The sequence below is a fragment of the Sciurus carolinensis genome, chromosome 11, assembly GCF_902686445.1.
Source record: "Sciurus carolinensis chromosome 11, mSciCar1.2, whole genome shotgun sequence".
In the NCBI taxonomy this organism is placed as follows: Eukaryota; Metazoa; Chordata; class Mammalia; order Rodentia; family Sciuridae; genus Sciurus; species Sciurus carolinensis.
Window position 1 is genome coordinate 9,338,687 of NC_062223.1, and position 27,820 is coordinate 9,366,506.

General features: G+C 52.2%; 2 protein-coding genes across 3 annotated transcripts; one reads left to right on the plus strand and one right to left on the minus strand.

The window, feature by feature from the left end:
• Positions 1–726: 726 nt before the first annotated feature.
• Positions 727–3,742, plus strand: Mrpl11 (mitochondrial ribosomal protein L11). The gene is made up of 5 exons (XM_047518182.1): positions 727–951; positions 1,248–1,343; positions 1,965–2,058; positions 2,165–2,324; positions 3,459–3,742. The coding sequence occupies exons 1-5, from the start codon at positions 829–831 to the stop codon at positions 3,562–3,564; spliced, it is 579 nt and encodes a 192-aa protein (XP_047374138.1). The 5' UTR covers positions 727–828; the 3' UTR covers positions 3,565–3,742.
• Positions 3,743–10,170: 6,428 nt separating this feature from the next.
• Npas4 (neuronal PAS domain protein 4) lies at positions 10,171–26,401 on the minus strand. Of its 2 annotated transcripts, none has more exons than XM_047515795.1 (10): positions 24,749–26,401; positions 17,300–17,460; positions 14,871–15,230; positions 13,981–14,132; positions 13,704–13,806; positions 13,312–13,585; positions 13,021–13,130; positions 12,565–12,700; positions 11,000–12,438; positions 10,171–10,307 (listed from the first exon to the last, which is right to left on the minus strand). In XM_047515795.1, the coding sequence occupies exons 3-10, from the start codon at positions 15,043–15,045 to the stop codon at positions 10,279–10,281; spliced, it is 2,418 nt and encodes an 805-aa protein (XP_047371751.1). In that variant the 5' UTR covers positions 15,046–15,230; positions 17,300–17,460; positions 24,749–26,401; the 3' UTR covers positions 10,171–10,278. The 2 variants fall into 2 exon arrangements, with proteins under 2 accessions (XP_047371751.1, XP_047371752.1); XM_047515796.1 differs by adding an exon at positions 19,771–19,882 and having other exon boundaries at positions 14,871–17,460.
• Between the last annotated feature and the right edge of the window lie 1,419 nt (positions 26,402–27,820).

Below are 27,820 nucleotides of genomic sequence, written 5' to 3' on the forward strand. Positions count from 1 at the left end.
AAAAAATTAAATGATACAAAACAGTATCATAAAAAAAAAAAAAAACCAGTATCGAATTTTATTGGTCAAAGGCGATGCATCGAATGTTCTGGGCCCATTAAGCTTCGCAATAATTCTGGGAAAATTTTGTCTTTATTTTACAGAGAATAATAGCACATGCCTGTAGATCCCAGGCACTGTTCTAATGCACTTTGCAGTCTGTCCTCAAAACAATCCTGATAGGTGCTACATGTTATAATCACCACTGCACAGGGGCGAAAACAGTACCAGTTAACTAGCTTGAACGACTTCACAGTCAGCAAGAGGCGCAACCAGGGGTGTTGCTTCCAGAGTCTCTACTAGTAGTAACCATAGCCTTAGGAAACACTTGACGGAATAAAGACTACCACTCCCAATAACACACCGGGTTCAGGTTCATTTCAAACCCTGATTATCCCCATGTCCAGCAGATGGCGCTCTAGCGCGCAGCAAGCAGCACGACTTGCATAAGGTTTTTGAAACTACCATACCCACAATGCTGTGCGGGCATTGAGGCCCCGCTCTCCTGCTTGGCTGTCTGAGGCAGTGCCTGTGCGCGCTCCTTGGGGAACGTGTGTATTATAACCCTTCGGATGATCTCTTTGAAGGCGGCAAGTGACGTTTCTTCTCTCCTGCTACCCTGCCTGCCTTCTTGGTTGGAGAACGGTAGGACCGAAACAAGGCTCCCTTCGTGGCCTCCCTTGCCCTCGCCTAACGTGAGGACCCTTGACCTCTGGCCCAAGATGGCAGCGCCCAGAGCGTCGCTTTTGGTGCTGCCCTGAGGTGAATTAAGACCGAAATCCCTGCACCATGTCGAAGCTGAGCCGCGCCACTCGGGCCCTCAAGAAGCCCGAGGCCAGCGGCGTGATCCGGACCATCGTGCGGGCAGGCCAGGCCTTGCCCGGGCCCCCGCTCGGCCCCGTCCTGGGTCAGGTGCAGCGGCGGCGGGAGCCGGGTGTGGGAGGCGGGAGAGTGCGAGCCGGCACGCGGGCTCTGCCACCGGGGGGCTCGGCTCGAAGCCCGCCTCTGCCTTGTCAGTTGGGCCGCCCTCCAGCCCCCGCCGCCCCCGCCTTGCGCCGCGGGGGACAGCGGTGCGGTGCACACGAGCCGTCCTGCTCCGACGGGACTCGCGGGCCGAACCCGGCGGAGGGGAGCGGGGCGCCCGCGGCGGCGGCGGCGGGCGGGGCGCGGCGCCTGGCCCCGGCCTGACCCTGGCGCTTCCCGCGCAGCGGGGCGTTTCCATCAACCAGTTCTGCAAGGAGTTCAACGAGAGGACGAAGGACATCAAGGAAGGCATCCCGCTGCCCACGAAGATTTTTGTGAAGGTGCGGAGAACCGACGGGTCCCTGGTTCTGCTCCCCTGCTTCCCTCCCTCGGCCCGGTCGCGCGGTTGCCGCCCTGCCCCTGGCTTGGCGCGGACCTTCCCATCCCGGGGCTCCGGTCTCCCCGCTTACACAGTGAAGACTAGACCACGTATCTTTTTCCCCTTCGCTTCTCTGGTACCGGGGGTTGAACCCAAGGCCTCAGGCGAGCTAGGCAAGTGCAGTACCGCCGAGCGACGTCCCCAGCCACTTTGTCTATTTTATTCTGAGGCAGGGTTTCCCCGAGTTGCCGAGGTTGGCCTTGAACTTGCAGTCCTCCTACCTCCGCCTCCCTGCTCTACTGGGATTACAGGTGTGCCCCACCAAGCCCAATTTAGACCATACATTTTTCTGAACCTCCCTGGTCCTGTCATTTTGCAGTTCTTCTCCTTGTCCCTCTATCACTGGGGCTTCCATCGAAGAAGTTGGGCTTTAAATGGAGTTGACAGGGATGTTTCCTGCAGATCTATTTTTCCCTATAGCTTTGTGGTCTGTTCCACATTGAGAGGAAGGAAGAACAGGACATTAGAAGTTCCCTGGACCTGGGCACAGAATAGATTGTCATGTTTCTTTTATTCTGTTAAGCCTGACAGGACATTTGAAATCAAGATTGGACAACCTACTGTTTCCTACTTCTTGAAAGCAGCTGCTGGGATTGAGAAGGGGGCCCGGCAGACCGGTGAGTGCCAGAGTGGGCACCTGAGGTGCTGGGGGCTCTGGAAGAAAGCAGTAACGCCTGAAGGACAGTAACACCTGAAGTAACACCTGCTTTTCCTTCCCCCCAGGGAAAGAGGTGGCAGGCTTGGTGACTCTGAAACACATATATGAGATTGCCCGCGTCAAAGCTCAGGATGATGCCTTCGCCCTGCAGGATGTACCCCTGTCCTCTGTCGTCCGCTCCATCATTGGTTCTGCCCGATCCCTGGGCATCCGTGTGGTGAAGGAGTGAGTGTCCTGGGAGGTTTGGTGTGAAGCTCTTGATTTGGGGTCCAAGCTGAGAGGGGCTGTTGTAGTCAGTTAACTTTTGACTTAAAGGACCCTGGGTTCTTGGGGATGGGGTCTGAGTTGAGTCCTCATTCATTCATTTGGAATACACTTATTAAAAACCTTGTATGTATTTTGCATCATTCTTGACATTGGATACAGCCAGGAATGGGGAGTCTTGCTTGGCCCCCTGTGCAGGAGCTCAGAGTCCTGAGGGAGAACCATAATGGAGCCTTAGACTGCCAGATGGTCACTGTTGATAAAAGAACAATGGGTGCCCTGAGAGCAGAGAGGAGGGCTTCTGTTTTACCTGGTGTATCAGTGAGTACCTTTGTGGGGAGGTGGCCTCTGAGCAGAGTCCAGGAAAAAGAGGGCAAGGACTGGGAGCAGATGATCCAAGTGGTGGAAGGATCCCTATGAAAGGTAGAAGGTAAGAGAGAGAAGCAGAGTTCAGTGCATTGTGGGAATGTAGTCCTAGTGGCAGAGGGGACATGGTCAGAGTCAGGGACCAGTCAGAAAGGACCTTCTGTGTTGTCCCACATTCAGACTTGATCCTGAGGCTACCAGGGTCCCCCTCAGTGGTCTTCTGATGATCTTAGGACTTATTTCCTGGAGGAAGGTGGTGGATAGGCGATGTCTGGCCCAGACCAGATCAGGGACATGAGCAGCCCTCAACCCTTTAGCAGTGTCTTGCTGTTCGTGTCATGCCCCATGCCAAGGCCGACAGTTATCTCCCAGGAATGGGGTTGATCCTAGAGCAGAGATAGACTCAACTCATCTCAAAGCTTTACTTTGTCTTTGCCCTCAGGAGCACATGGTTGGGGCCACAGAGGAAGGGCCAACTAATCTGGGCCAGAATACAGCCAAGGGCCAAGGCCCCACAGCATGAGCAGGGCTTTAAGAAGGAGATAAAATGCTGGGGGGCTGTGAGGGAGGGTGGCATTCCTTGCAGAGAAAACAACCAGCAAAGGTGTGGAGGCTGGGAAGTCCAGGGAGAGAAAGGGGCCCGGCCAGCTGGGCTCTGCGATGGTGATAGGACTTTGTGAGCTCCCACCTCAGACTGGCCACTGACCATCTGTCTTTCTTCACCTGCAGCCTCAATGCAGAAGAGCTGGCAGCCTTCCAGAAGGAGCGAGCTGAATTTCTGGCTGCTCAGAAAGAGGCAGATTTGGCAGCCCAGGCAGAAGCTGCCAAGAAGTGACCCCTATCCTCTGCACTGGAGGGGTCTGAAGGAAGCAACTGAAAGGGGTCCAGCAAGAAGGCTGTGCTTAGGGGAAGGAAGAGAGTGTGTTTTCCTGACTTCAAATGATGTGTTTTTTCAAATCTCTTATCAAGGGATCAGTCCCTAATAAACATCCTTTGTTGCCACATACTGTCAATTTCTGCCTTGGGATCCTAGGGAAGGGGACGAGCACTTTTTATTTAATTATTTAGTTAGTAGTGCTGGGGATGAAACCCAGGGCCTTATCCATGCTAAGCATGTGCTCTAACACTGAGCTAAACCCCCAGCCTTGTGTACTCATCATGGACTGATTAGTTAGCTGCCCTGTGAAGTAGATAGGGGTCTTCATGCAGCTCCTCAGATGTGTAAACTGAGGTTCAGCCAAGCAAAGTAACTTGCCCAGTGTCTTACTCTGTTTTACATTATTACAACACAATACCTGAGTCTGGGTACTTTATAAAGAAAAGAGGTTTATTTGACTCGGGATTTTGGTGGTGGCTGTAAAGTCCAAGCAACATGGCTTTGGGGTCTAGTGAGGGCCTTCTTGGCTTCATCACAATGTGGTCAAGTAGAAAGGGAAACATGCAGAAGGGGCCAAGCCCACAACCCCTTCTCTCCTAGAGACCAGCATTGATGCATTCATGAAAGTGGAGCCTACGACTTAGTTACTTTTGGCTAGGCTCTGCCTCTTAGAGCTTCTACCACACTTAAAGCCAAGCCTCCAGTTCATGAACCTTTGGGGAATAAACCATGGCACTCAGGTTCTGAGTTGGCACTAGAGGTGGGAGTAGAAGCCAAGCCTTCTGATTAGACATCCTGTGTTTGGGTACGGAGCTGTAGCTCAGTGGAAGAGCCCTAGCCTGGTACGTGTGAGGCTCTGGGTTCAGTCCTCAGGACCACGAAATAAATGAATATCAACCAATTGATCTTGTGTTCTTTCCCTTGCCAGGGGTGAAAGGATGCCAGGACTCGGGAGTGTTGCTTATTTTCCATTAGGAATATCTCTCAGAAATGCTACTTCAACAGAAACAACCCTGCAGGAGATTTCAGATCACAGCCTCAGGCAAGGTTACTACATACAGCGTCCCAGTTCCTGAGGTCACTCCCAGTTCCTCTGTTAAGCTGGGTTTTGTCTATTTTTTGCAGTGCTGAGTAGGAAACCCAGCAGGTAAAGCCACTGTTCTACCACTGAACTGTACCCCGGCCCTCTACTAAGCTTCTGCACTTGGTTCTGGGTGAGGTGTTACCATGAACTAGTGCAGGTTCCCGCCACAGATGTGCAAAAGAAGCAAAGCTTCAGTAGGTACCTGCCCCAGAAGTCCTCAGGAAGCCCTTGGCCCTGTTTGCCCTGTTACTCAGAATGTTGAGAATTCTTGTCCTCTCTAAGAGGAGTGGAAGAGAAATTTGCATTTACCGGGCATCTGCATGTGCTAAACACATTTTATACTGCAAAAATTGGTAAGTATAGAAAAACACCTTTAAGAAAATTAAAATCTGGAGCTGGGGTTATGGTTCAGTGGTACAGCACTTGCCTAGCACGCATGAGGCACTGGGCTCGATCTTCAGCACCACATAAAAATAAATAAGTAAAATGAAATATTTTAAAAAGAAAAAATCTGTAATCCCACCATCCAGGTACTCTTACTGTCAATGACTATTCTATTCTTTTTTCTCTGTTTGTATTTATATTTAAGAATTTTTAAAAACAGATTGGAGTCTTGGGCCATAACTCAGTGGTAGAGCACTTGCCTAGCATACCTGAGGCCCTGGGTTCCACCTGCAGCACCCCAAAATCAACCAAAAAAGGAGCCCATTTTCATATTCAGTTGTAGTCTACTTTTTGTTTTTTGTATCAGGAATTGGACTGAGGGGCAATCAACCATTGAGCCACATCCCCAGCCATTTTTTTATTTTGTAAAATTTTATTTTTGTATTATATTGCATAAAACCCTTTATTTATTTTTATTTGGTGCTGAGGATGGAACCCAGTGCCTCACACATGCTAGGCAAGCCCTCTACCACTGAGCCACTACCCTACCCGCAACCAGTTGTGTTTTTGAGACAGTGTCTTATTAAGTGTCCCAGGTTGGACTTGAATTTGTGATCCTCCTGTCTCAGACTCCCACGTTGCTGGGATTATAGGTGTGAACCACCAGGACCAGCATTTTTTTGTTTGTTTTGTTTTGTTTTAATGTTGTTTAGACTGGCCTTGAACATCTAGGTTCAAGTGATCCTCCCGTCTCAGCTTTCTGAGTGCGAGGACTATAGGCACGCTGCACCATGCTGGACCACTAAAACAGTTTCCATGAAGGCTTGTATACGGTCTTATTGGTGACATAATTTATTTAGCCAAGTCTTCAATTGTTGGGTATTTTATTGGTTGCATTTTTTAAAATTACAGATGGGACTGGGTATATAACTCAGTTGGTAGAGTGCTTGCCTCACATGCTCAGCGCCCTGGGTTCAATCCCCAGTACCCCTCCACACACAGAAAAATTACAAACAACTTATAATGAATAGTTTTTAGTTGATTGGTTTATTGATTGGTACCAGGGATTGAACCCAAGGGTGCTTAACCACTGAACCACATCCCCCGCCCTTTTTTATATATTTTATTTAGAGACAGGGTCTTTGAGTTGCTTAGGGTCTCACTAAGTTGCTGAGGCTGGCTTTGAACTCACAATCCTCCTGCCTCAACCTCCTGAGCTGCTGGGATTACAGGTGTGTGCCCTTGTGCCCTGCTCTAATGAATATTATTTGTCCAGCAGTTTTTGAGCTTGCATGTCAGGCCCTGGCTCTGAGCAGCCACCACTTAGGACGTAGTTATCAATGTGATGGACACAGTTCCTGCCTTCAGAGGTTTAACAAACAATTATTCACATACACACAAAAGTAATAGTTAACAATTGTGGAAATTGCAACAAAGGAGCAGGACAGTGGGCCAGGACTCTTACCGCACATGGAGTGACAGCTGAGTTTCTTATGGCCAAAGGCTCTGGCAGTCTTCCCCTCTGATCACTTCCTCCTGCTTACTGTGATTCAGTCACACCAGCTTCCTTTGTATTCTTTAAACAGATCAAATCCACTCTTGTTCAATGCCCTTCCTCTTGCTTTCCTTTGACTTGGAAGTCTTCCTCTTTCTTGTCTTCTAGGTCCCAGTTCAACGTCACTTAACTTTAAATGGAACTGGTTACTCTACCACAGCCCTCAGGTTCTTTCCTTTACCACATGCTCTCCTTTCAGACATTTTACTTTTTGTTATGTTTTCCCACAACCTGAGGAGGAGCACTATGATCTCGTCTGTCTTTTCAGTTCTGCTCTTGGCACATGTAGGTATCACATAAGAAAATGAACAGGCCGAGCTACTACTTGAGCTGTCTTTATGACTCCAAACTTGAGCCCTTTCTCATTTGTTCTGCTCCTAGGACAGCAGTTACCCGCAGCCCCAGATCTGGTTTCTTTAGCCACTCTAGGAGTGCCATTGGGCAAGTCCTTTTCCATCCCTCAGCCTCAGTTTACCCCTCTGTTAGAATTGATGCTGACACTGGGACCAGGCCAACATGGAACAGCAGTGGTGCTTCTCCAGCAGGTGGCGCCATTGGCTCTGCATCTTTTCTTCTGCTCGGGCCCAGGTGGGCTGGATCTCTTGGTCTGAATGTGGTGTCTTCTATCAAAACAGATTCTCTACCAGTGCCCACCACCACCAAATGCCAGGGTGGTGTTTCTTTTTTCACACACACAAAAAATTTATTTCTTAATATCTTTTTTTTACTTTAAAAAGTTTTGTTTGAGAATAGATTTAGACTTATAGGAAAGTTGCGGCAATAGGCAGAATCCCCACACACTCCACACCCAGATTCCCCTGTTATTAGCATCTTATATGGTACACTTGTCACAGTGAATGAGGCAATACTGACACATTTATTAACAAAAATTCCAGATTTGGTTCTGGGGTTGTAGCTCAGTGGTAGAGCGCCTGCCTAGCACAAGTGAGGTACTGAGTTCCATGTTCAGCACCACATAAAAATAAATAAATAAAATAAAGGTATTGTGTCCATATACAACTTAAAAAACATTCCAGACCTTATTCAAATTTCTTTGCTAACTTGCATACTTTCTCTGCTTCAGTATACCATGTTACATTCCCTCATTATGTTTTCTTAGGTTCCTCTGGGCTTTGATAACTCCTCAAATTTTCTTTGTTTTTAATGGCCAGGTCGGTTTTAGATGTAACACCAATGTGTCTTGGGCTCATGGTCACTAAGATTCCAAGTTTAAAGTTATAGCCCTTTGTCCTCTGGGAACTTAGGAACTATTTTATTATTATTATTATTATTTAGTTGTAGATGGGCACAATACCTTTATTTATTCATTCCATGTGGTACTGAGGATTGAATCCAGTGCCTCACACGTGTGAGGCAAGCGCTCTCCACTGAGCCATGATCCCAACCCAGGAACACTTTTTTAAAAGTAGAAATTGGTACTTTCAACTCAAACCCTTGGACAGAGCTTCAGAAATTGTCCTCTCAGCAAAATACTTCCCTGTGTTCCTGCTATGTGCTGGCTCTGTGCTTCGTGCTATGGATGGAGCAGAGTTAAGAGAGGGTCCTCTCTGGGCTTACTACAGTTCTTCTGTCCAAGATGGAGAAGAGATGCACAAGGAAGGCAGAGGGCAAGGCTCCACCCTAGGACTCATCCAAGGAGGGAAAGGGGTGACAGGTCCTTAGGACCTAAGGGACCCTCTGGAAGAGGCTGGCCCCAGAGCAAGGGACTTTGGAATGAGAGGTGGGTTAGGGGATTTCTCAGAGCTGTCTTCCAAGTCCCTAGAATCCAGCCCCTGTGTGGAGCTTAGAGTCAAATTTCTTTGAGAAAGAGGCTTCCATAAGCCTTCAGGTCGCCATTGTCTTCTGGTTTAATTTAACAACTTGAGTCTTTCCTGTGCTTCTTTGCTTCAAAAGAGACCCCATCCAGTCCTAATAGTATCTTTGGGAGACAAGAGTCATTTTTATCACCTCACTTTACCTGCAAAGAAACTGGGACTTGGGACCCACTCAGCAAATAATGGGTAGAGCTGAGATTTGAATCCAGGTCTTTCTGTCTCCTATTTTTCATTTTCTCCTCACTAGTTACATACACCCTGTGGCTTTTGGGCCTTCAAGGTGGGAGGAAAACAGCATGTTTGAAAACTTCCCTCTCTTGACCCACTGAGTTCTACTCTGCTGTACCTCATAGACCTGGAGGGGATAAAAGGAAGGGGATTCCTATCCTGTACTTGGGGGAGAGGCCCCTGCTCTTGCATAAGCTGGCCCTTCTTGGGAAACCTGGAATGGGACAATTTGAGACAGTGGTTCACTGGCTTTGGAAGCAGAGAAAATAAACCCAGGGCTAGGATGAGGATGACGTGGGTGTGTGGCCCACCTGTGACTCTCAGCAACTGTGGGAGCCAGTTGCTTTTGTCCTATGATCCTCGGTTTCTTTATCAGTGAAAAGAGGACTTAGTGCCGTGTCTGAGGGATGTAAATGCGCTTGTCAGCTGAAAGCCCTGTGGAAGGATAACAGAGCTATCGCTCTTGCGGCCCCACAAGGATGTCACTTTCTTGCACACAGGACCAGGCAAAGAAAGAACTCATGTTCAGAAGTGTGCAAACCATGTCCAGGGCCAAGGCCAGCTGCATCCTCGGGTTCAGCCCAGGCTTTCTGCTTGCTCCCACTCTGAACACTGAGCTTGGAGCAGGGAGAACCCAGCAGCCTGTAGGATTGGCCACCAAGCACCTCAAGGGCAGGGAGTAGCATCTGCTTCAGCCAAATGCTCCAGCTTCTCATACTGCAGGTGCCACAGGGCCATGCAAATTGAAGGCTGATGCGGGTATGGTGAATGCCAGGCCCAAGCAGGTCCAGAGCTCATCTCCTGGCCCAGGCCCCCCGGCCCCACCTTCTCACTCCCACCCTACCCTTTTCACAGCAGTCATGACACTATAAGTACCAAAAAGGCAAACTGGACTTTATTATAAAGTTGGCTACAAAGTCACCACAGCACCACGAGGTGGCCGTCTGGGCAGGCCCAGTCGGTCTGGCGGCCGGGTGATCCCGCACCAGGTACACGCGCTCGTGCAAGCACACGTGTGACGGCAGGTCTGCCTTCCTCCATCGGAAAGGAACGTAGCATCTCTTCGCACCCCCCACCCCAGGCGCGGGGTGCAAAAGTCACAGGAAGGGCCGCCAGGGCGGCGGAGTCCATCGGAATTGAAATCCCGTTACTGGTGTGTAGAGAATTCTACGTGGGTGTCAAGAGCCCCTTAGGGCACAGGCTGGCCCAGGTGGGCCCTGCCTTTCCCCCACCAAGGCCCAGGGGTGGCATGGCCCCTAGGAGTGGAGAACTGGCCCAGGCCCATGGGGCAGCGCGGGGGGAAGTGAGACTCCCCCATTCTCCGCTTGAAATCGCATTCAAGGAAACTCACTACGAGTGAATACAGATTGAAATGGAAACTGGGATCGCTCGAAGTCTCTTGAGTTTAAAAAGAAGCTCCCCTCCCTTGCCCTCCCACCCCACCCCCAAATCCTTCAGGGCCTGGGAAATCAGATATATCCCCCTCTGGCCCCCAGAATCCCCCCAACAGTCCCGGGGGGGTGGAGAGCGGCTCCACGTCTTGATGACAATATGCCATACTTGACGACGTTAAGTCACAGACTTATTCAAAACGTTGGTTCCCCTCCACTTCCATCTGGAGAGAGAGAGAGAGAGAGAGAAAGAGAGAGAGAGAGTCAGTCAGGCCTATTAGAAAAGAGCGTCCTGAGGGGCACAGTGCTGGCATATAGTATGGGCTTCAAATATGTTGACTCATTGGCCTAATGATCCAAGGCTCAGCAGATAAAGGGACATTTAGACAGATGGAGAAACAATGGCTGTAATTTTAGAAATGATGGGGCCATAGCAAGGAACTACCCATGATGGAGCCAAGAGCTCAGCACCACCCCCTTCCTTTCCCCAGTCTCTACAAACTGTTGTTCTGTGTCCCCTTTAGGGGATAGAACTCAATCAATAGAACTCCAATCAATTTCCAGTCATGTTTGTGTGGCCTAAGGACAGTTGCTTTAACTCCAGGACTTTGTCTTCACTTAACAAAATGGGGTGGTAACTGATCTCGGTTCCTCGGAGTTACGAAGCTTATACCTTCCCTAAGGATTGTATAGCAATCTATCCCACACCCCGCCTGCCAGGTCAATTGATCAAAAACTTCCATATTAAGTTTTTCCTGCTTTTTCTTACCCTCACTACTACCCTTAGCAGCAGGTGATTGATGTCATCCCCTTAACAAAATTAACATACAGAGAGGGGAACCGATTCACCCCATCCTACCCTGCAGTTCATTGGAAGGACAGAGACATAGTTCTTGAAATTTTGGACTGGACTCACCTTCATGGAAGCTGTCTTGAGCTTGGCTCTGGAGTTGATGCAACTCATCAGTAAACCCATCGTAGGGGAATGCTGAGACACCTGTCTCAAAGGCGGTTTCGTAGGTGGCCAGGTCCTCCAGGAAGCTGTGGTCTTCTGGGGACAGGTTGTTGCAAGGCGATGGGGCCCCTTCTGGGCCCTCTGCCTCAGGATCCCCTGAATCCCATTCCCCATTGGGGTCTGGAGTAGAGAGATCCATGAAGATGTCTTCCACGGGCGTCTCTTCCAGGAATATGTTATCAGGGTCAGCCAGAAAGTCCAGCTCCTGGCATTTCCAGGGTTTCAGGTCCAGGCTCAGCACAGGGGGGCCAGCCCCTGACAGGGATAGGTTGGAGTCCAGGGGTTCCAGTCCTCCAAGTGACTCCAGTCCCCCAGTGCCAGCCTCAGCTGAGAAGGGCCTGTCCATGCCCTGAGCCAATTGGCTGATCTGCTGGATGAGACGGTCTATCTCATTTTGCTCCTTCTCAGAATAGTGGAAGAAACTCTGCTTGACTGGAGAGGCCTCAGGTGTGAGCAGGCCTTCAGGCACCAGGGGGACATCCACAGACAGGGGGCCCCGGAGCTGGGCCAGGGCCAGGAGTGTGCAGTCCCCATTACCAGGGCTGCTAGGACTTGGGGGCAACTTCTCATAGAGAAAACTGCATCCCTCCTGGGCGAAGTAAGTCTTGGTGGGATTGGGGCTCAGTTGCTCTGGGAAAGTTTGGCTGGGGCTGTTCAGAGATGCTTGGAATGCTGTGCTGGGAGGAGTCAGCTGTTCGTGGGCAGGGCTGCTCAGAGGTTCTGGGAAGGCGGCAGTGCTGGGAAGCAGCTGGTCTGGGAAGGTGGAGGTGCAGGGAGTCAGTTGGTCTTCATAGCTTCTGACGGAGGTTTCGGTCAACTGGCCTGGTAGTGGGCTGGTTAGTGGATCTGGGAAGGTTGCACTGCTGGGTGTCAACTGATCAGAGAAGGTTGCAGTGCTTGGGGTCAGCTGTTCTTGGAGTGAGCTAGATGGGGCAGGCAAATGGGTCTGGAAGGGCTCATGGAGGCTGAAGAGGAAGGCACAGCCTCCTGGCTGGTGGGGTGTGTAGGGTGGGGTACACACAAGATCCTTGCTCAGGTCTGTATGGAGAGAAGACTCAGGCCCAGAAGGGAATGGCAGGTAACTGAAATCCAGCTCTTTAGGTGGTCGGGGAAGCTCTTCTGATGCTGAGACAACACCTAGTTCAGGAGTACTGGGGAAACCAGTGCTTCTGGGAGCCCCGAGGGGTTGGGTAAAGAGTGGGTTCGAACACTGCTCCTGGGAGAGGATGTTCTCAGGAAATGAGGGCAATGAGGGCAGTATGGTCGAGGTGCCCAGGACATAAGCTGCCTGGGTGTCTTCAGAGTTCAGTTGCTGGCGGAGGCTCCAGGCTTCCGAGTCACTGAAGAAAAGAGGAGGCAGCTGGTAAGGGTTTGGTGTCCATCCCCAGAGCAGTTTTCTGATTTGTATCTCCTCCAAGCAGACCTCAGCTGCCCCCCGCTACCAGGTCCCTGCCTTTGTAGCTCACCTGATTGGGTAGTTATTGGCAGTGATAGGACCTTCAGGACCTTCTGAGTATAACAGGCAGTAAATCCATGCCCAGCCTCCAGGCTTAGCCTGCAGTCTCACCACCATCTCTGCCTGGATATCTCCACTCTCAGCCACTGGGGAAAAAGAAGAGATGCAGGGTTAGGTTGTCCATCAAGTGACACCACCTAAACTCCCACCTTGCTCATTTCTCCACTGCTTTGAGGGAGCTCAGCAACTTCTTTTCTGACTACCCTAACCTGCTCCTCTCATTCCCCACTTTGACCTCGCCACTCAGAGTTCCCCAGCTCTGGTTCTATTCTTGCCTTGACCCTTCACCCTGATGTTTACTCTGGTATCTCCCCAACATCAGTCTCAACCATAGCCCATTATTTTTCTGGTCTCCTATCCCCTTTCCCAGCTCCCTGTCTTGTTCCTGGCCTCTCTGGACACTCACATAGGCGGTAGTGTTGAGCAGAAGCATGGGCCAGGTCCTCAGGGTGCAGCAGTCCATACCATGATTTACAGAGCAGTTCACTGCGCTCAAAGCCCAGGTAAATTAGGACACTGGGAAGGTGAAAAGGGTGAGGTCAGTTTTGTGTTTTCCTTGCTTGGAACCCATGCATCACACTCCCTCCCAAGTCCTCTTCCCCCCTAAATCCCATCCTCCCTACCCCTGACTCCAGAATCTATGGTCCCATCATCTCTGGCCTGCCTTCCTCCTGGGATTTGAGAACTCTGGGCTTACCTCTCAGATATGTCCAGTAGGGCTAGGTCCTTAGCATGCCGGCTCTGGAACATGGCCAGGAAGAGTGAGGCAGGGCCAGGGCCAGGTCCAGGGCCAGGTCCAGGGCGGGGTCTTGGCTCCAGTGGGGCACAGAAAGCAGTGAACACAGGGTTTCCTGCCCAGTAGGCCCCAGGTGGGTGAGCATGGAATCGGCCTCGAATAAGCACCAGTTTGTTGCCTGCACTCTGGCGCCGAAGGGATTTGGAGGTGTTGAAACGACAACGGAAGAGACGATCTAGGTGGATAAAGAGAAAAATCTATTAAGAGGGTGGGTGGCTGAGAAAGATGGTTAATGGTGTGGAATAGGGCAGCAGAAGGAGACTGGACTGAAGAAGGAAGAAGGTGGTTCTTACCAGTGTCCAGAGCAGAGGGCAGGGTGAGTTGCTGACGCACAGTGAGATGGTCAGCTGGGTCAATGATGTCGTAGATACTGTCACCCTGGGCAACCAGGTCCACCTGGGGGAAAGAAAGATGACCATTAGTGAAGACAGCAAGAGACAATCTTTGGCCCATAGCATCTTCCAGGGTGGGGCCCCTCCCTCTCCAATAACTCTCTGTTTCTTAGGAGTGGAAAGTTCATTGTACCCAATCCACATACCAGTCTGAGCTGAAGGAACCCTCAGTACTCACCATAGAGTGGCCCAGGTGCTCGCTCACACTCTCAGACAGGTATAGCAACTTCCCCTCAGCTGTGAAAACAAGCAGAAATCCAGGTAGTGCTGCCACGATGTCTTCAAGCTCTTGAGCTGAGAGAAGCCCCGTGGGGCCGGCCAGAGGAGCACCTGTGGGATGAAAAGATGTGGTGAGTCAAGGTAAGATTGGCTGGCAAAGCAGAAGTGAGGAAGGCCCAATGAGTTTCAGAGAAGCCAGAGGAATTTCTCATTGTCCTGCCTCTGAAAACACCTGTTGACCTGCTGTCGGCAGCTTTTGGCTAGGGGACCTGTTGCTGGAACTCCCTAGCCAGCTAGCCCTCACACTTCTTAAGCGGGGCCAGAGCCTCAGCGGCCCTGGGTGTCAGAACCATGGACAGAACTCCCGAGGGGACTTGCGTTCAGCACCGCAGACAGCGCCACACATGCAAACGTTGCGGTCAGCACCGCGGACAGCGCTCCAGAGAGGTAGTAGAGCCCTTTCAGCATGGCAAAACGCTGCTGCCCTTCCCCAGGCTTTGGCGGTTCCGTCCCTGCAACTTCTCAGGCTTTCCTCACCAGACTCCCGGGGTGCTCTGAGCTGGGGTTGGGGGACTGGAGTCATTCTGTCCTGGCTCTTCTCCTTCTATAAATCTGTTTCTAGGGACACCATTCAGGCTCTCTAATCCTCATCCCAAACTAAAGTGAGGTCTGGAACGCAGAGCTTAGGGGAAAAAGTAGGAAGTCCCGAGTCCCCCGCGTCTCTTCTCTCCTCAGCTCTCCAACATGCTGGCTTGGACATGCGGCGGCAGTCCCAGCGAGTTCCCTCAGCTCCACTGTCCCCGGTGCCTGCCAGTTTGGGTCTCTGGTAGCTAACCCCAGATTGCTCACCTCCAGCGAAGAAGACGCCCTTTCGAGTGTAGATGCAGGCAAGACTCATAATGTGCAGATAGGACAGCCGGACTTTGTCCGCTTCAGCCAGAGGTAGCAGCTCCTTGAGATTCCGGATCTCCGCGTTGATCTGGTCGCGGCGCGCCTTGGAGGCGCCCTTGGTGGAGCGGTACATGACTGCCGGCTGTGGAGCTCCAGCTCCGGCGCTCCGAACACCTGCGTTCCTGTCCCGACGCACCGGCGGCTTCCTCCTCCTTGCTTCCCAGTCTCTCGCTCCGGCTCTCGCTCTCTCTCTCCTCTCCTGGGCTCCGCTCGGCTGCGCTGCCCCCCTCGCCTGCCTCGTTCCGCCTTATATAGCTCCTGCCAGGCGTGGGGGGCTCGTTTTAGAGACGGGGGGGGGCGGGAAAGAGGGAGGCTGGGCTAAGCAAGCTGCAGCGGGAGCCGCTAACTGGGGAGGGGGGGCGCTCCTCCTCCCTCCCTGGCTTCCGACGTCATCCCATGACGTTGAACGAGAGCGGGAGGGGGGCGGGGGAAGGGGGAGAAGACAGGCTGCGGAGGGGGCCGCGGCTGGCGGGAGCTGAGCAGAGCCTGGCGCTGCCTTGGAGAAGCCTGAAACGGGGGTGTGGGGACCTAGGCTTCCCAGTGTGTTTGGGGAAGGGATAGGGCACAGGTTAGGGCGGTCTGGAGACCCCTGCAGAGCACAGAGGGCAAGGAGGGGCTGAAACCGACAACGAGTTTTTTGAAGGAGATAAGGGAATGGGGAGAAACAGGGTCATTGGCAAATACCCCTCAGCATTTGCCAGCAAAGGTCACGATACTATTGGAGTTGAGGGGGGCGCGGACTTTCCCTGGCTTTTGGGGGATAGGTCACACCTGGGATTCCTTCCTGGGGTCTACTCAGTCTGGGATTCCCTTGTCCGTTTTCAAAGAACTAATATACTAATATTCCCTTCCCCTTCGCAAGCCTCCGCCTTGGCTATTTATCAGAGGTAGTTACATGGGGGTCTAAGTCCCTAGGATGGGATGGAAAGGGGGAGGGGTCCTGTGGGAAAAGCACCAGTTGAATCTGGCCTTGGTCCTATTTTCCCACAGCTTAAATTAGAAACACCAACGCTGTAGTCTTCAGTGATTCTTCGTTTCTCTATCAATTAACCTTAGTCACTGATGGGAGGGAAACTGAGGCAGGGACCGGGGCACAGTGCGATCTGCATTCAGGCCTCCCCCGCCCCCCGCCGCATTGCCGGCCCCCAAAGCGAGCGGTTCCCCCGCCCTCGGGGAGACTCGATCTCTCCAGCGGGCCGGGGGCGGGGGCGGGGCCGGGGGAATCCCAGCTCCATATTAGGACAGGAATCCTCCGCCGCAGCCGCGGCGGCGGGCGGGGCCTGGCGGCCTCCGCGCCGCTCCGCGAGCTCCCCCCGCGGCTCCCGCAGGGAAGAGGGGGAGGCTGCGGAGAAGCGAGGGGGCCGTACTGGGTCCTCCGCGACTGCTGCACCTACCAGGGACCCTTTAACTCGGTCGGGCTCTCCTCCACGCCTCCCCCCAACCCTCTCCCCATCTTCGGCGCTAAGATTCCTCACTGTCTCTCCATCTTCAACTCTCCACATCCCACCCATCAGTTCTTTAAATCTTATTGCATGCTAGGGAGCCAGTCCTAGGTTCCTGCGCCCCTTAACCCCCTAAGGTTCCCCTTCTGTTCCATCACGTCTTTCTTTTATCATTGTCAGGGTCGTGTCCACATCTTGTGGCCTTTGCTTTATATCCCCCTATCTTTTTTCTGTATTCATCATAGACGAATCTCTCTACAGGGGAATTGGGATGCCTCTCTTATCCCCAGGATCCCATAAAGGGAGAAGGCAGTGGTCTAGAAGACATTTTTACCTGAAAACTTATTTGAGGGAGCAGGGTCATATATAAAATACTGAGGGGCTGGAAATGAAGCCACATAAAAATTGAGGGAGAAGGGTTGGCCTGATTGTAGAGAGTCACCCGGGAACAGTGGATATGAACTTCGACACCAAGAAGAAACGTTTGGGGTCAAGAACTGTCCAATCCTCATTGAAATAGGTGATAGCAAGACAAGCAACGTGGGAGGAGAAGAGACAACTAAGGATAAGGATGTCGTAGAAGAGGGGTTTGAGGCTGTGGAGACCCTGTCCTGATTGTCCTGTGCCATTTTGGCAGAGATTGGGTCATCCACACAAACCATCCTAAGGTCAGTGGCAAAACTGAGGAGGGGGAAATGGTGTGCATGTGTCTGTCTTCAACACTGTGGACCCGGATGTTGGAGAGATGGCCCCTTTAGGATGTATGTCTCGGTTGCATTTTTCATCTCTAACTACCAATGTCCCTACTCCCCTCTCCCTCAAGTTTCTGTTCCCCTCATCTTTGGACTCCCCAGGGCAGGCCTCCTGTTTTCGTCATCTACTGACTGGGAGACATTCTTGGCGCTCCTCCATAACAAGAGCGGTCTATTGACCGGATCCTGTCCGGTTCCAGCAGTCTGAGCAGATCCACAAGGAAAGAATGGTGCTCTCGTCGCTGTCCATGGTGCTGAAAGGATTGCCATACAAGTCACGTTGACTATGGCCACCTGGAACAGCCAAGCAGGGCTCAAGTCAATACAGGCCTCAGGGTGAAGCCCCCTGTTAGCTGACCCCTTCTTGTCTGAGAATAAATGGGTGGGGGTTGCTAAGGACCAAGATTTCTGGGTCCTGGAAGTTAAGTAAGCAAGGGAGGAGAATTGGGCTCAAGGGAAGAGTCCTTGGATTTTTCCAGGAGAATGGACTGGGGAGAAGGCACTTCAGAAAGCAAGAAGGGTCTAGAAAGGGACACGGGAGGGGCGGAGGAGGGCTCATCCTAGTTCGCCCACTCTGATTCAAGTTGAGAAGCTCTGTATGTCTCCTCTCCCTAGGCCAGCTCCCACTCCTCTTGCCTCCCACCTCCGTGGAACTATTTTTAACTGTGCAGAACCAAAAATAGCTTGGCAGCAGCTTCGGGCCGTGGGAGAGAAGCTATTTATATCACCAGTGACGGTTCAGAAATAGCAAGCAGGAGGAGGGGGGCGGCTGGCAAGCTAGAGAGCTCCTGGCCGCTGCTAAAAATACTGTCAGTGTGAGTCATCCTGGCCTGGCTGAGTCACCCCACTCCCCCCAAGCGGCAGGCAGCAGCAGCAGCAGAACAGACTAAGAATTGGGAACCTGTGAGGGGGCATCATTGTCCATGGGCTATTGGAAAGTGGGAGAGGGGCTTCAGGTGTGTGGGTAGAAGGAATGGGGGAGAGGAACAGGAGCCTCTTTGCCAAACCTACTGGATGAGCATGCAGTATCCCCAGTTATGCACTATTACTGGAGGATGCTTGGACAATTTGAGAGAGGGAGCCAGTGTGTGTGGGTGCACATGTGTGTGTGACACACACACACACATACACACACACACACACACAGAATGTTTGCTCCCTAGATTGAGACTGTACATCCCTGTGTGTCTGCATCTGAGCCTGTTAGTCTGAACATGTCTGCAGGTTCCATGTGTATGCATGTATTTTTGTAGCTGTGTGTGTATCTCTGTGAATCTGTGTATTTGCCGATGTTTGTATCTATGTGCATCTTTTTAAAAAGTCAAGACCTTCCTATATTTTATATAGTTCTTCTGTTTGTGCCTGCGTATATTTACATTTACAGTTTCCTGTATGTCTCTCTGTGTGTTTGTGTCCCTCTCTGAGTCTACTCTCCTTTCAGCATCTGAGGGTGTGTGTGGACTGTGCTTCTCCAGGTTCAGTATACCTTTTGTTGCCCTCTCTAATGTCCCTTGTTGGTCTCTTGCACCATTTATCCTTTGCTCACCTCTCTCCACCCAGCATCTTCCTCTCTTTCCAGTCCTTACCCCCCAACCGTGTGCAAAGTTCTCTTTGTCACATGCAGTTTCTAGTAAAAACATGGAGGAAAGGAACCCCACATGAGCACTCCCCTTTCTCTGGAACCATCCTGATCCTTCCTGGCCTGCAGGAGTAAGTGGTTTTCCATCACTCCATATTTGGGGAGCTGAGAGAAGAGAAGGGCTTTCTTTAGTTCTAAAAAAAAATTCTGGTGTGGGCACAGTCATGTGTAGCACGCACATACACACATAGAGAGAGACACACACAGACACACAACTGAGAGAATGAGAGAGAAAAAAATATCAAGGTCCCTTCTTTACTGAGCAGAGCTCGCATCTGTTGCCATGGCAACCCGCCCACTCCTTCCCCGAAAAATCACCAAGAAGAGGTGATGGCATCGAGGAGGGATTGGCTGATTCCTTTCTTTATTATTTTTTCCGAAAAAGGCCTTTTTATAGCGAGAACGGGCCATAGGATCCCTTGACTCTGTCTTGCATAGCTTTATTGGGAAACTAGGGGGACATCGTCCCTCAACCTCTGTTACAGAAGAGGTGTATCTTTTCCAGAGACTTCCAGGAGGATGACCTCCTGGGAAGGAATTGGAAGGTGGTTGTGGAATCTGTTTCTTCAGAATAGCATGGGGACTCCTGGACAGTTTCCTGAAGATTTGGGGCAAGGATCTTGACAGAGGGCCTTCTACATATACCCTGTTGTTCTCTGGATAAATATGTCCATGAGAAAGAAGAAGAAGGATGAAGCGAAGAGAAGAAAAGGAGAAGGAGAAGAGGGAAAGGAAGAGAGGAGACATAAATGAATCATTTGGTGGGGCTTCAGAGAGGATGGAAAGATGACAAAGGACGCCAGCACTCAGTGGTCCTCAGATCAGATGGGTGGGCAAGAAGGCTCAACATCCATCATGCAACTGGTGGTGCTGCATGTCACTAGATTGCAGCTATGACTGTTTAATTTGAGCTCCAGGGAAACTAGGGCCATAGGGGAATGTTCTAGGGGAGCATAGACACTCACCTCTCCTGACTCCTGTTCCAGCCTGAGTCTCAGAGACCTTCTCCAAGCCCTGGCCACCGGCCACTGAAGCCACAGTACTCCCTCCAGTGAACTATATCCTCCTGCCAAATGACTGGAAGATGGAAAGAAGGAATTCCTCATTTCTTCCTGTACTAGACCTGCTACAGAAATGGGGTCACTCAGGGCTGGGGATTCCGACCAAGAATCTGACTCTGTGAGAGATACCTCCCACTTCTGGCAAGTTGCCACCACCCTCAGCAGGCAAGGGCATGGCCTGGTGGGGGTGGGGTGGACAACAGGTGCAACTCTACTCAAAGTTATGGAGGAGAGGGATGAAAACATTTCACTGACCTGCTAGACAGGCTCTCATGACCAGTCTGACTGATATTATTATACTAATTTGAGAGATGGTAAAAGCAAGGATCAGAGATGGACAATGACTTAAGTAACAGAGCAGGCATTGGTGATGCTGAGCCTTAAGCCCAGCTCCTGCCTCCCCATCCAGCCATATTCTCCTGCACCATGTGGTACAGCAGGAGCCTAGACACTGTGGTCCACGCGCTGAATTGGCCCATTACATCTTTTTGTAAATAAAGTTTTATTGAAACACAGTCACAACCATTTCTTTAATTATCATCTATGGCTGTTTTCACACTACAATGGCAGTGTTGAGTAGTTGCAACACAGACTCTATGGCCTCCAAAGCCCCAAATATTTACTATCTGACTCATTACAGAAAAAGTTGGCCATTCTTAGAGTAGAAGGTGAGTTCGCCCAGAAAGATCTCCACTTTTTCTCTCCCTCTTTCTCACGCAGAAAACTCTCTGAACCAAGAGCATATCAAACCGTCATTTCCTCTCCCTTTTCTCTCCCAAGTGCCATGGAGAAGTAATGTCCTTAAGGACAATTTACAGGACAGAGATTGGGCAACCCTGTGGGCCAGGCTCCCGTCAACTTCTAGCCCCCTTTGTGGGTGTGCAGATGAGGCCTTCCACATTCGTTCCCATGGCAACATGAGTTGGAACTGGTGTAGAAGAGGCAGGGTACTGCATTCCACCCCATCCCAACTCCAGCCCTCAGGACTGCATTTCGGGAAGAGGGATCTGTCCCAAGTTGGTGATTAAGTTATTGTCAGAGAGACACATTTTCCTTATGGGAAGAAAATGATGGTAGTGTGGGATCTCAGGCCTTTTGAAGCCTCCAGTCTACCACAGGGAAGAATCTCTACACTACTTTCTTGGAGAGGTTAAGTAACTTGCCCAGGGTCACACAGCGAGAAGGAGGTAGATCTAGAATTAGGACCCAGGTTTCCCAACTTCTACGTCTTTCTGCTTTGTTTTTAACTAGATTGTTCTTTTGAATTGGTGGGTTTGAAACCACGTAAAGGTCTTCTGACAGATTCTCTCATCCCCTCCCCAGGTCCCGTGTCTATGTAGGGAAAACATAAACGTCCTGGGGAGCTGGTTTTCTGAGCGAGCGGCTGTGCTGTCTCCAGCTGCATCCTGGCAGGCTGTTTTTCTTCTCTTAAGGCCTTTTCGTGATGCTATCACTCCCTCAATCCTACTAGCACATGGAAGCATTCAGAACATTTTATCTATTTATGGTTATGAAATCAACAAATCCCGTGTAAAGCGGGTGGACGTTGCAAATACACTGAAATGGTCAGGGACGGGGGAGTGGGCTGAACGGGAGAGGTGAGGGACATAGAGCTGTGGAGGGGGTGGGGGGGGAAGAGCGGAACCTGAGTGGGAAAAGAGGTTGGTCTTTGGGCAAGGCTGAGAAGGGAGGACTCAGGAGTGGGGTGAGGAGCGGCCCCTGTTCTAAAGAGAAAAGGAAAATCGACCCTCAAAACAACAACAACAACAACAAAAAACACTTTGAGAGTGCACAGCAGCGTGGAGGAGGTGGGGTGGAGGGCGTGGGCCTCGCCCTCCAGGAGAAGGGAGTCAGAGACAGACCCTCAAGCATGCATTTCCAGGGGCCTCCCCAGCTGTTGAATTCCTTCCTGCCCTGCTGGTCTTCCACTGGGGCCATCACCTCCTCCCTGGGCCCCCAGAGCCCCCCATGCCGCCCACATCCTCCAGTGTCACCCATGCTCACTTGTCTGTCTCCCCACCAGCATCTGCTGCTGATTTCCATATTCCCAGCACCCAGCATGGCCGGCATGGGGCAGGGTCTGAGGTGCTGAGGCCACACGGGCTACGTACATCAGAGGGCTGAGCGGGGACTGCACTCTGTGGTGATGTGAGAGGCCTGGCCTTGAGCGCCCAGAGCCTCCAGGCTGGTGAGAAAGAGAGGACTCCAGCAAGCCTTGGAGGGGAGACTGCTGCCAGGCAGGCATGCGGGCGTCTGGGGGCGAGGGCAGAGTACGTGCAGGGGAGGGGTTTGAGCTGGGGGCGTGACCGTGACCCGCGGAGCAGGCTGCGCTGGGCAGGCCGGGTAGGTGGGATGGACTGGGGAGTGCAGCCTCATGAGAAAGTCTATGCAGTGACAGGCAGCCACGAATGAGGCCAAGGGTGTGTTCACAGAGGGCAGAGCCCCCATCTGGACCAGGAGGTTTGGCTCCAGCTGTGCTGGGATGGTACTGAGATGAGTGCTCAGGCCCAGCCCTGAGCAGAGGAGTGGCCAGGAGCTTGTAGGCTTGACCCAGACCTCCCCCAGGTCTGCAGCCATGCCCCACCCACCTCTTCCAGCCTGAGCCCAGCTGCCTCCTGCCCTCCGCAAGCTGTCTTTGCACCTTCTCTGCCCTCTATGGGGTGGTATTTGCCATCCCCTGTGCCTGGTTCATCTCATTTTCCTGATGTCTCACCTCCAACATCACCTCCTCCAGAAAGCCTTCCTTGATTTTCCTAAGTCCAATCCTAGGTCACAGGTTCCCAGGCACCCTGCACCTCTACCAGCTCTTATTGCCAGAGCAGCTTTGCACTTCTTTTCAGGGGTGAGTTGATCTCCTGTAGCCACATGGCTGGGAATGGTCTGCTCTGTTCACCAGTGACTCCCTGGCATGGAGCAAGAAGCCCATAAATATTTGTAAGAAAAGCTTAAAAGATGGAAGAGTGGAGATATTTAACTCAGAGAAGAGAAGACTTAAAGGGGGGTGGGCTGGCATCTTTGGCTATCTGAAGGGCCATGGAGAGGTGTTGGGAGTAGCAGTGGTCTATGTGGAGAGGAGAGGCTGGCTGGAGGGGCCCAAGGCAGGAGGGGGTGAAGGCTGCATCAGGCTCTAGGCTGAGTTTTTGTGACCCTTAAATTCTTGTGTCTCAGTTTACCACCTGTTCCACAGAGATGAGAGGAGAACGATAGCCCTGCATCAAGGGCTCAATGCAGGAAGTCGGAGAGCTCAAACGCTCCGAACAGAGTCTGAGGCATACAGGAGCAAAAACGTGTATTGGATGATGGGACAGGAACTGTCATGATTTTAACTTGAAAAATGCGACCCTGAGCAAGGCACTGCAGATTCACCTGGGCTGCTTTGGCGAGTGTGAGCACTGGCCCCTTGCAGCTCTGTTCTGGGCTCCGCTGAGATAACTAGATGGAGTAGGTTAAGTGGGGGCTGGGGCAGCTCCAGAAAGGACAGAGATGGCAGTGGGGTCCTGGGGAAGCCAAAGGAGGCACACAAAGTGACCCCAACAGCTTGTGCTTGGGCTTCAGTGCACCCCTCCCTGGGCCTCAGTGGGCCTCCCACGCTGCCCCCTAAGTCCAGGAATGGAGAATGGGCTCAGCTCCAACACACTCTTCAGGATCAGCAACTGAGCTCCCCTGGCGAGCTTTCTAGAAGCCAACCCAACCATGTTCGTTCCCAGATGGACCCTCATGATCCCTGTTAATGCCCATTACCAAAAGCCCCCCTGCGGGTGCCTCCCCTCTCCCCTTCTATTCACAGCTGCCTGGGCTTCCACTTCAAGTCTGTCCATGATGTCATCTGAGTGCACCTGGAGATGTGAGCACTTACAGACACAGCATATACCTGCGCCTTATGTACCGGGTGCAGGTATCAACTTGCTAGAACCTCACAGCGCCCCTCTGATGTATGGGCTGATTACTCCCATTGGCCCTCGGCCAGTAGAGAGGGTGTCTGCAGGGCATGGTCCATGGGACCCCAGGAAAGACTGATGGGGTTTTAGGGTCAGGGGATCAGAGGTGAAGAGTAGGCCTTGGCCACGGCAGGAGGGGAGCCCTAGGAGGGATCAAGGAGAGACCCCAAGAGCAGGGAGGATGAGGCTCTGCACCCCTGTGAGCACCAGAACTGCAGAGAATTGGCTGAATGACAGGAAAAAGGGAAGAGCAGCAGTGGCCTGTTGATGGAGCAGCTTCTGGAACCAGGAAGGAATGAGCACCGGGTAGGCGGGAGGGGACACCAGGAAGCTGCAGAGGAAAGAACCATCTGGTTGAAGGGAAAGCTCCCGAATCGCCCCCAGCCCCGGCAGGGGTGGGCAGAGGCGCCCTCTGCCAAAGATTCAAAGCTCTGGGAAGAAGAGGAGGTGAGCTCAGCGTGGATGTCAGCAGATTGTTTGATGCAGTGGAACAGTCCTGGACAGGAGGATCAGGAAACGTGGATTCTGGTCCTTGTTTTGCCACCAGCCCTCTGGGGGTGTCATGCAAGCCCCTTCTGTTCACTGGGCCTCTATTTCCCTATTTGCAAAATGAATGAAGGTTGGACCACTTGCCTCCCACCCTGTCACTCCAGGCATCTTTGGGACAGGTTCCACCTAGCCCAGTACCTTCAGGATCTGGAAGTAGAATACTTCAACCCTGAGACCCAGTTTCAGATGGGGATGAGCCCATGTCCCCTAGGGTCTGAAGTCTTCCAGACCAAGTTCTCAGCCCTGGATGAGCAGGGTCACCTTGGGTCCCTGGAGACCAGGCCTGGGAAGACTAGGGGGAAGCAAGTGCCATACTGACCTGCATTTCCCTTCTTTAAACCCAACCCATCTGGGGTTGTTCCTACAGTTTGGTGCCAAGTTCTCAGGGGACTCACCATTGGAGGGGTCCGATGGGGTCCAAAGTGCAAAGCTGACCCCCAGGTCATCCTCAGAGTAATTCACACAGCCTGTGACTGAACTACCATCTCCAGCATTTCTTAGCTTCAGTCTGGTGAAAAACAAGTCCCTCTGCAGTGTCCTATAGCCAGTCACTGAGAAACCCCACAGCCTGGTTGAACACCCAATTTTAGAGAATCCAGACACAATTAGAGCAGGAGCTATTTAGAGGTCATCTGTCTTGGGTGACTGAGGCCTAGCGCAGACAACGAAGTGATCCAAGTGACATGGTCATACTTGGGGGAGGTGGATTCTGAATCAGGTCTTTGGCTCATAATGCAGTGACCTTGCACGTGTCTCAAAGGCTGGCATCTGGGGTCAAGGTGCAGAAAAAGAGCCTGGGACCAGAATGCTGGTTGTGGGTCCTAGTCTCAGCAAAAACCACAATGACTTGCTGTATGACCTTGGCAAACTGTGTCTTTCTGAGGGTTGCCTCAGTTTCCCCTTCTGTGCATTGAAGTCTATGACCCTTGGAAGAGCCACTCGAGGCTCCAGGGCTAACTGTTCCAGAGCATGAAACTCTCTCCTTGGCTAAACTTAGAGCCCACAAGTGCTGGACTTGATCAAATCCACTTCTGGGTTCAGAGTGGGGCCTGGAGATTTCTGGAGCCTACGAAGCTCCTTGAGAACTGTCACGCACTTCATGCCATCTTCTGTGGTCCCTGTCAAACACCTCCTCGGTGCTGGAGGGAGAGGACGGTGTCGTCAGGAACAGGCAGGGGTCCCAGGGCCTGGGTCCACATGGCTCTGGGGAGCCCTGCCAGTTCTGAGCAGGCCAGTCTCCATCTGGAAGCCAACTGGCACTTGCCAGCAATCTGAGAAAGGTCTGATTTCAGAAAGTTCCAGAAAGCTGGTGGCTACAGGAAGCCGTCAATGGAAGCAGACATTTGTAAGTAGCAACTTGTTTGGTTGATTATGGAGTCGGTGGGAACCAGAAGCTTGTCCAGAGTGAACATTGATCCAGAAAGCGCACTTAGGATCTGTGCTGTGCTGGGGAGGAAGAGGCAGCAGTGCTGGGCAGAGCTGTTTGACCCCTCTGCGGGGTGCAGGGCAGGGGCGGCATGAGGCAGCCACACAGTGTAGCTATCCTCAGCGTTAAGGAACAGGGTCTTGACCTCTGGCTGGGAAGCCAGGCTCCCTCAGCTCTGGCCCTGTGACCCTGGTCGATTACTCTTCTCCTCTGAGCCTCAGTTTCCCTTTTAGTTTAACGAGAGGACTGGACCTTCCTGGGATCCTAATCTGGCTCTAGACTGAGCCCAAAGAGAAAAAGATTAAGGCTGGAAGCTGAAGGGTCGCCCAGAGGGCAGCAAAGTCCTCACCTGGCGATGTCACTCTGTAGCCTTGTCCAGAGGATCCCCAAGCGCGCTAGGCCTGGCATCTTGTTTCCTTCCAAGGTTCCTACAGGAGTCTCCCCTGTTCGGGGGGTAGGGTTGGGCGAGGGGCAAGGGCAGGACCTCCTCTCTCCTTGGTTGAATGTCCCCATAGTGGTGGAGGGCGCTAGGATGGGGGGGGGCGGGGAGATGGCGCCGGGGTCTTCCCGGGGCCCGCCCGCCCAATGCTCGCGGCTCGGGGGCGGGGGCAGCTCCCGGGCTCTGGCGGAGCCACCACTCCGCCAGTTGCCTTAAAAAGGCGCCAGCGCGCGCGCATCAGCAGAAGGGTTGCGGCTCTCTTCCAAAATAGGCAAGAACTGGGAGGCCGCGGGAGACGAGCTGCGAGGAGCTCGGACGTCACCCGGGGCCTCCCTCCCCCCGCCCCCCGTCTGCATCACATCTCCATGGCAACGGCGTGCCGCGGCCGCGGATGAATGAGCTGCAGCAAGCAGAGGAGCGCGCAGGGACGCTCGCTCCCTCCCTCTCTGGCGTTCCCCCGCCCGGGGAAAGGATGCAGACTCGGCCTGGAGGAAGGGGAGCCCTCATTTCCAAAAAGGCCCCAGGACTCGTTCATTCTCCATTGATCCTACTGCGTCCCGGTAACCCGGGACCTGCTCAGCGCGGGGATCCCAGGTCCTTTGGTCAGGGCTCCTCGGCCTCCAGGACTCCCCTCTACCCGCATCTCCTCCCAGGGTCAGTTCTCTGCTCCCCAGGCCTGCGGGGAGACAGACATTCAGTGGCTTAGCGCCACCGCGTGGCCGACGAAGGCCCTGCCTCAGGAGTGTTGTGACTGGGAGTGTCGCCGTCTATGTCGCCCTCTGGCGTTTGAGAGAGGGAAGAGCATAGAAGAATTCAACAACCTTCATAACAGAGCTTTAATTCAGAAAGATATTAAACGATATTCGTAGTTAACGTTTAGTGAGCGCTCGCGAGTGTCAGGCACTGAGACACTAAGCTCTTTTCCCGTGTCATTTCATTTCACTCTTACAGCAACGCCATAATGCAGAATACTGTTACCATTTTCCAGGTGAGGGAAACAGGCTAAGTGGAACTTGCATAGGATCCCACAGCAGGAAGGGGTAGAATGGGCTGTTGAATTCATCATCACAGAGGGTGAAGCGCTCATGACCCCTCACTTCCTTACCCATGGTCACTAATGATCAACCTCACATTCTTTCGAGATAAGCAGGACAGTGTGCATTAAAATTATTCCCGTTTCACGGGGCGCGGTGGCGCACACCTGTTATTCCAACGTCTAGGGAAGATGAGGAAGGAGAATTGCGAGTTCAAAGTCAGCATCAGCAACTTAGTGAGGCCCTTTGCAACTTAGTGAGACCCTGTTCAAAATAAAAAATTTAAAAGGTTGGAGATGTGGCTCAGTGATTAAACGCCCCTGGGTTCAATCCCTGGTACAAAAAAAAAAAAAATCCATTTTGCAGATAAGAAGACTCAGAGAAGTGAAAGGCAATGCTGAATATTTCAGACAGTCACAGATGAAGCCCTAGTCCAGAAACCCGATCTAGGGATTTTTTGGATGAGGCGACTGAATGAAGGAGTTGGGCCACCTTTCTCCTCTGTAGGAGAGAGTGAGGAGCTCTTCAGGGGCCACTCTTCCATTAGCAAGCCACAGTTCTACTTGAG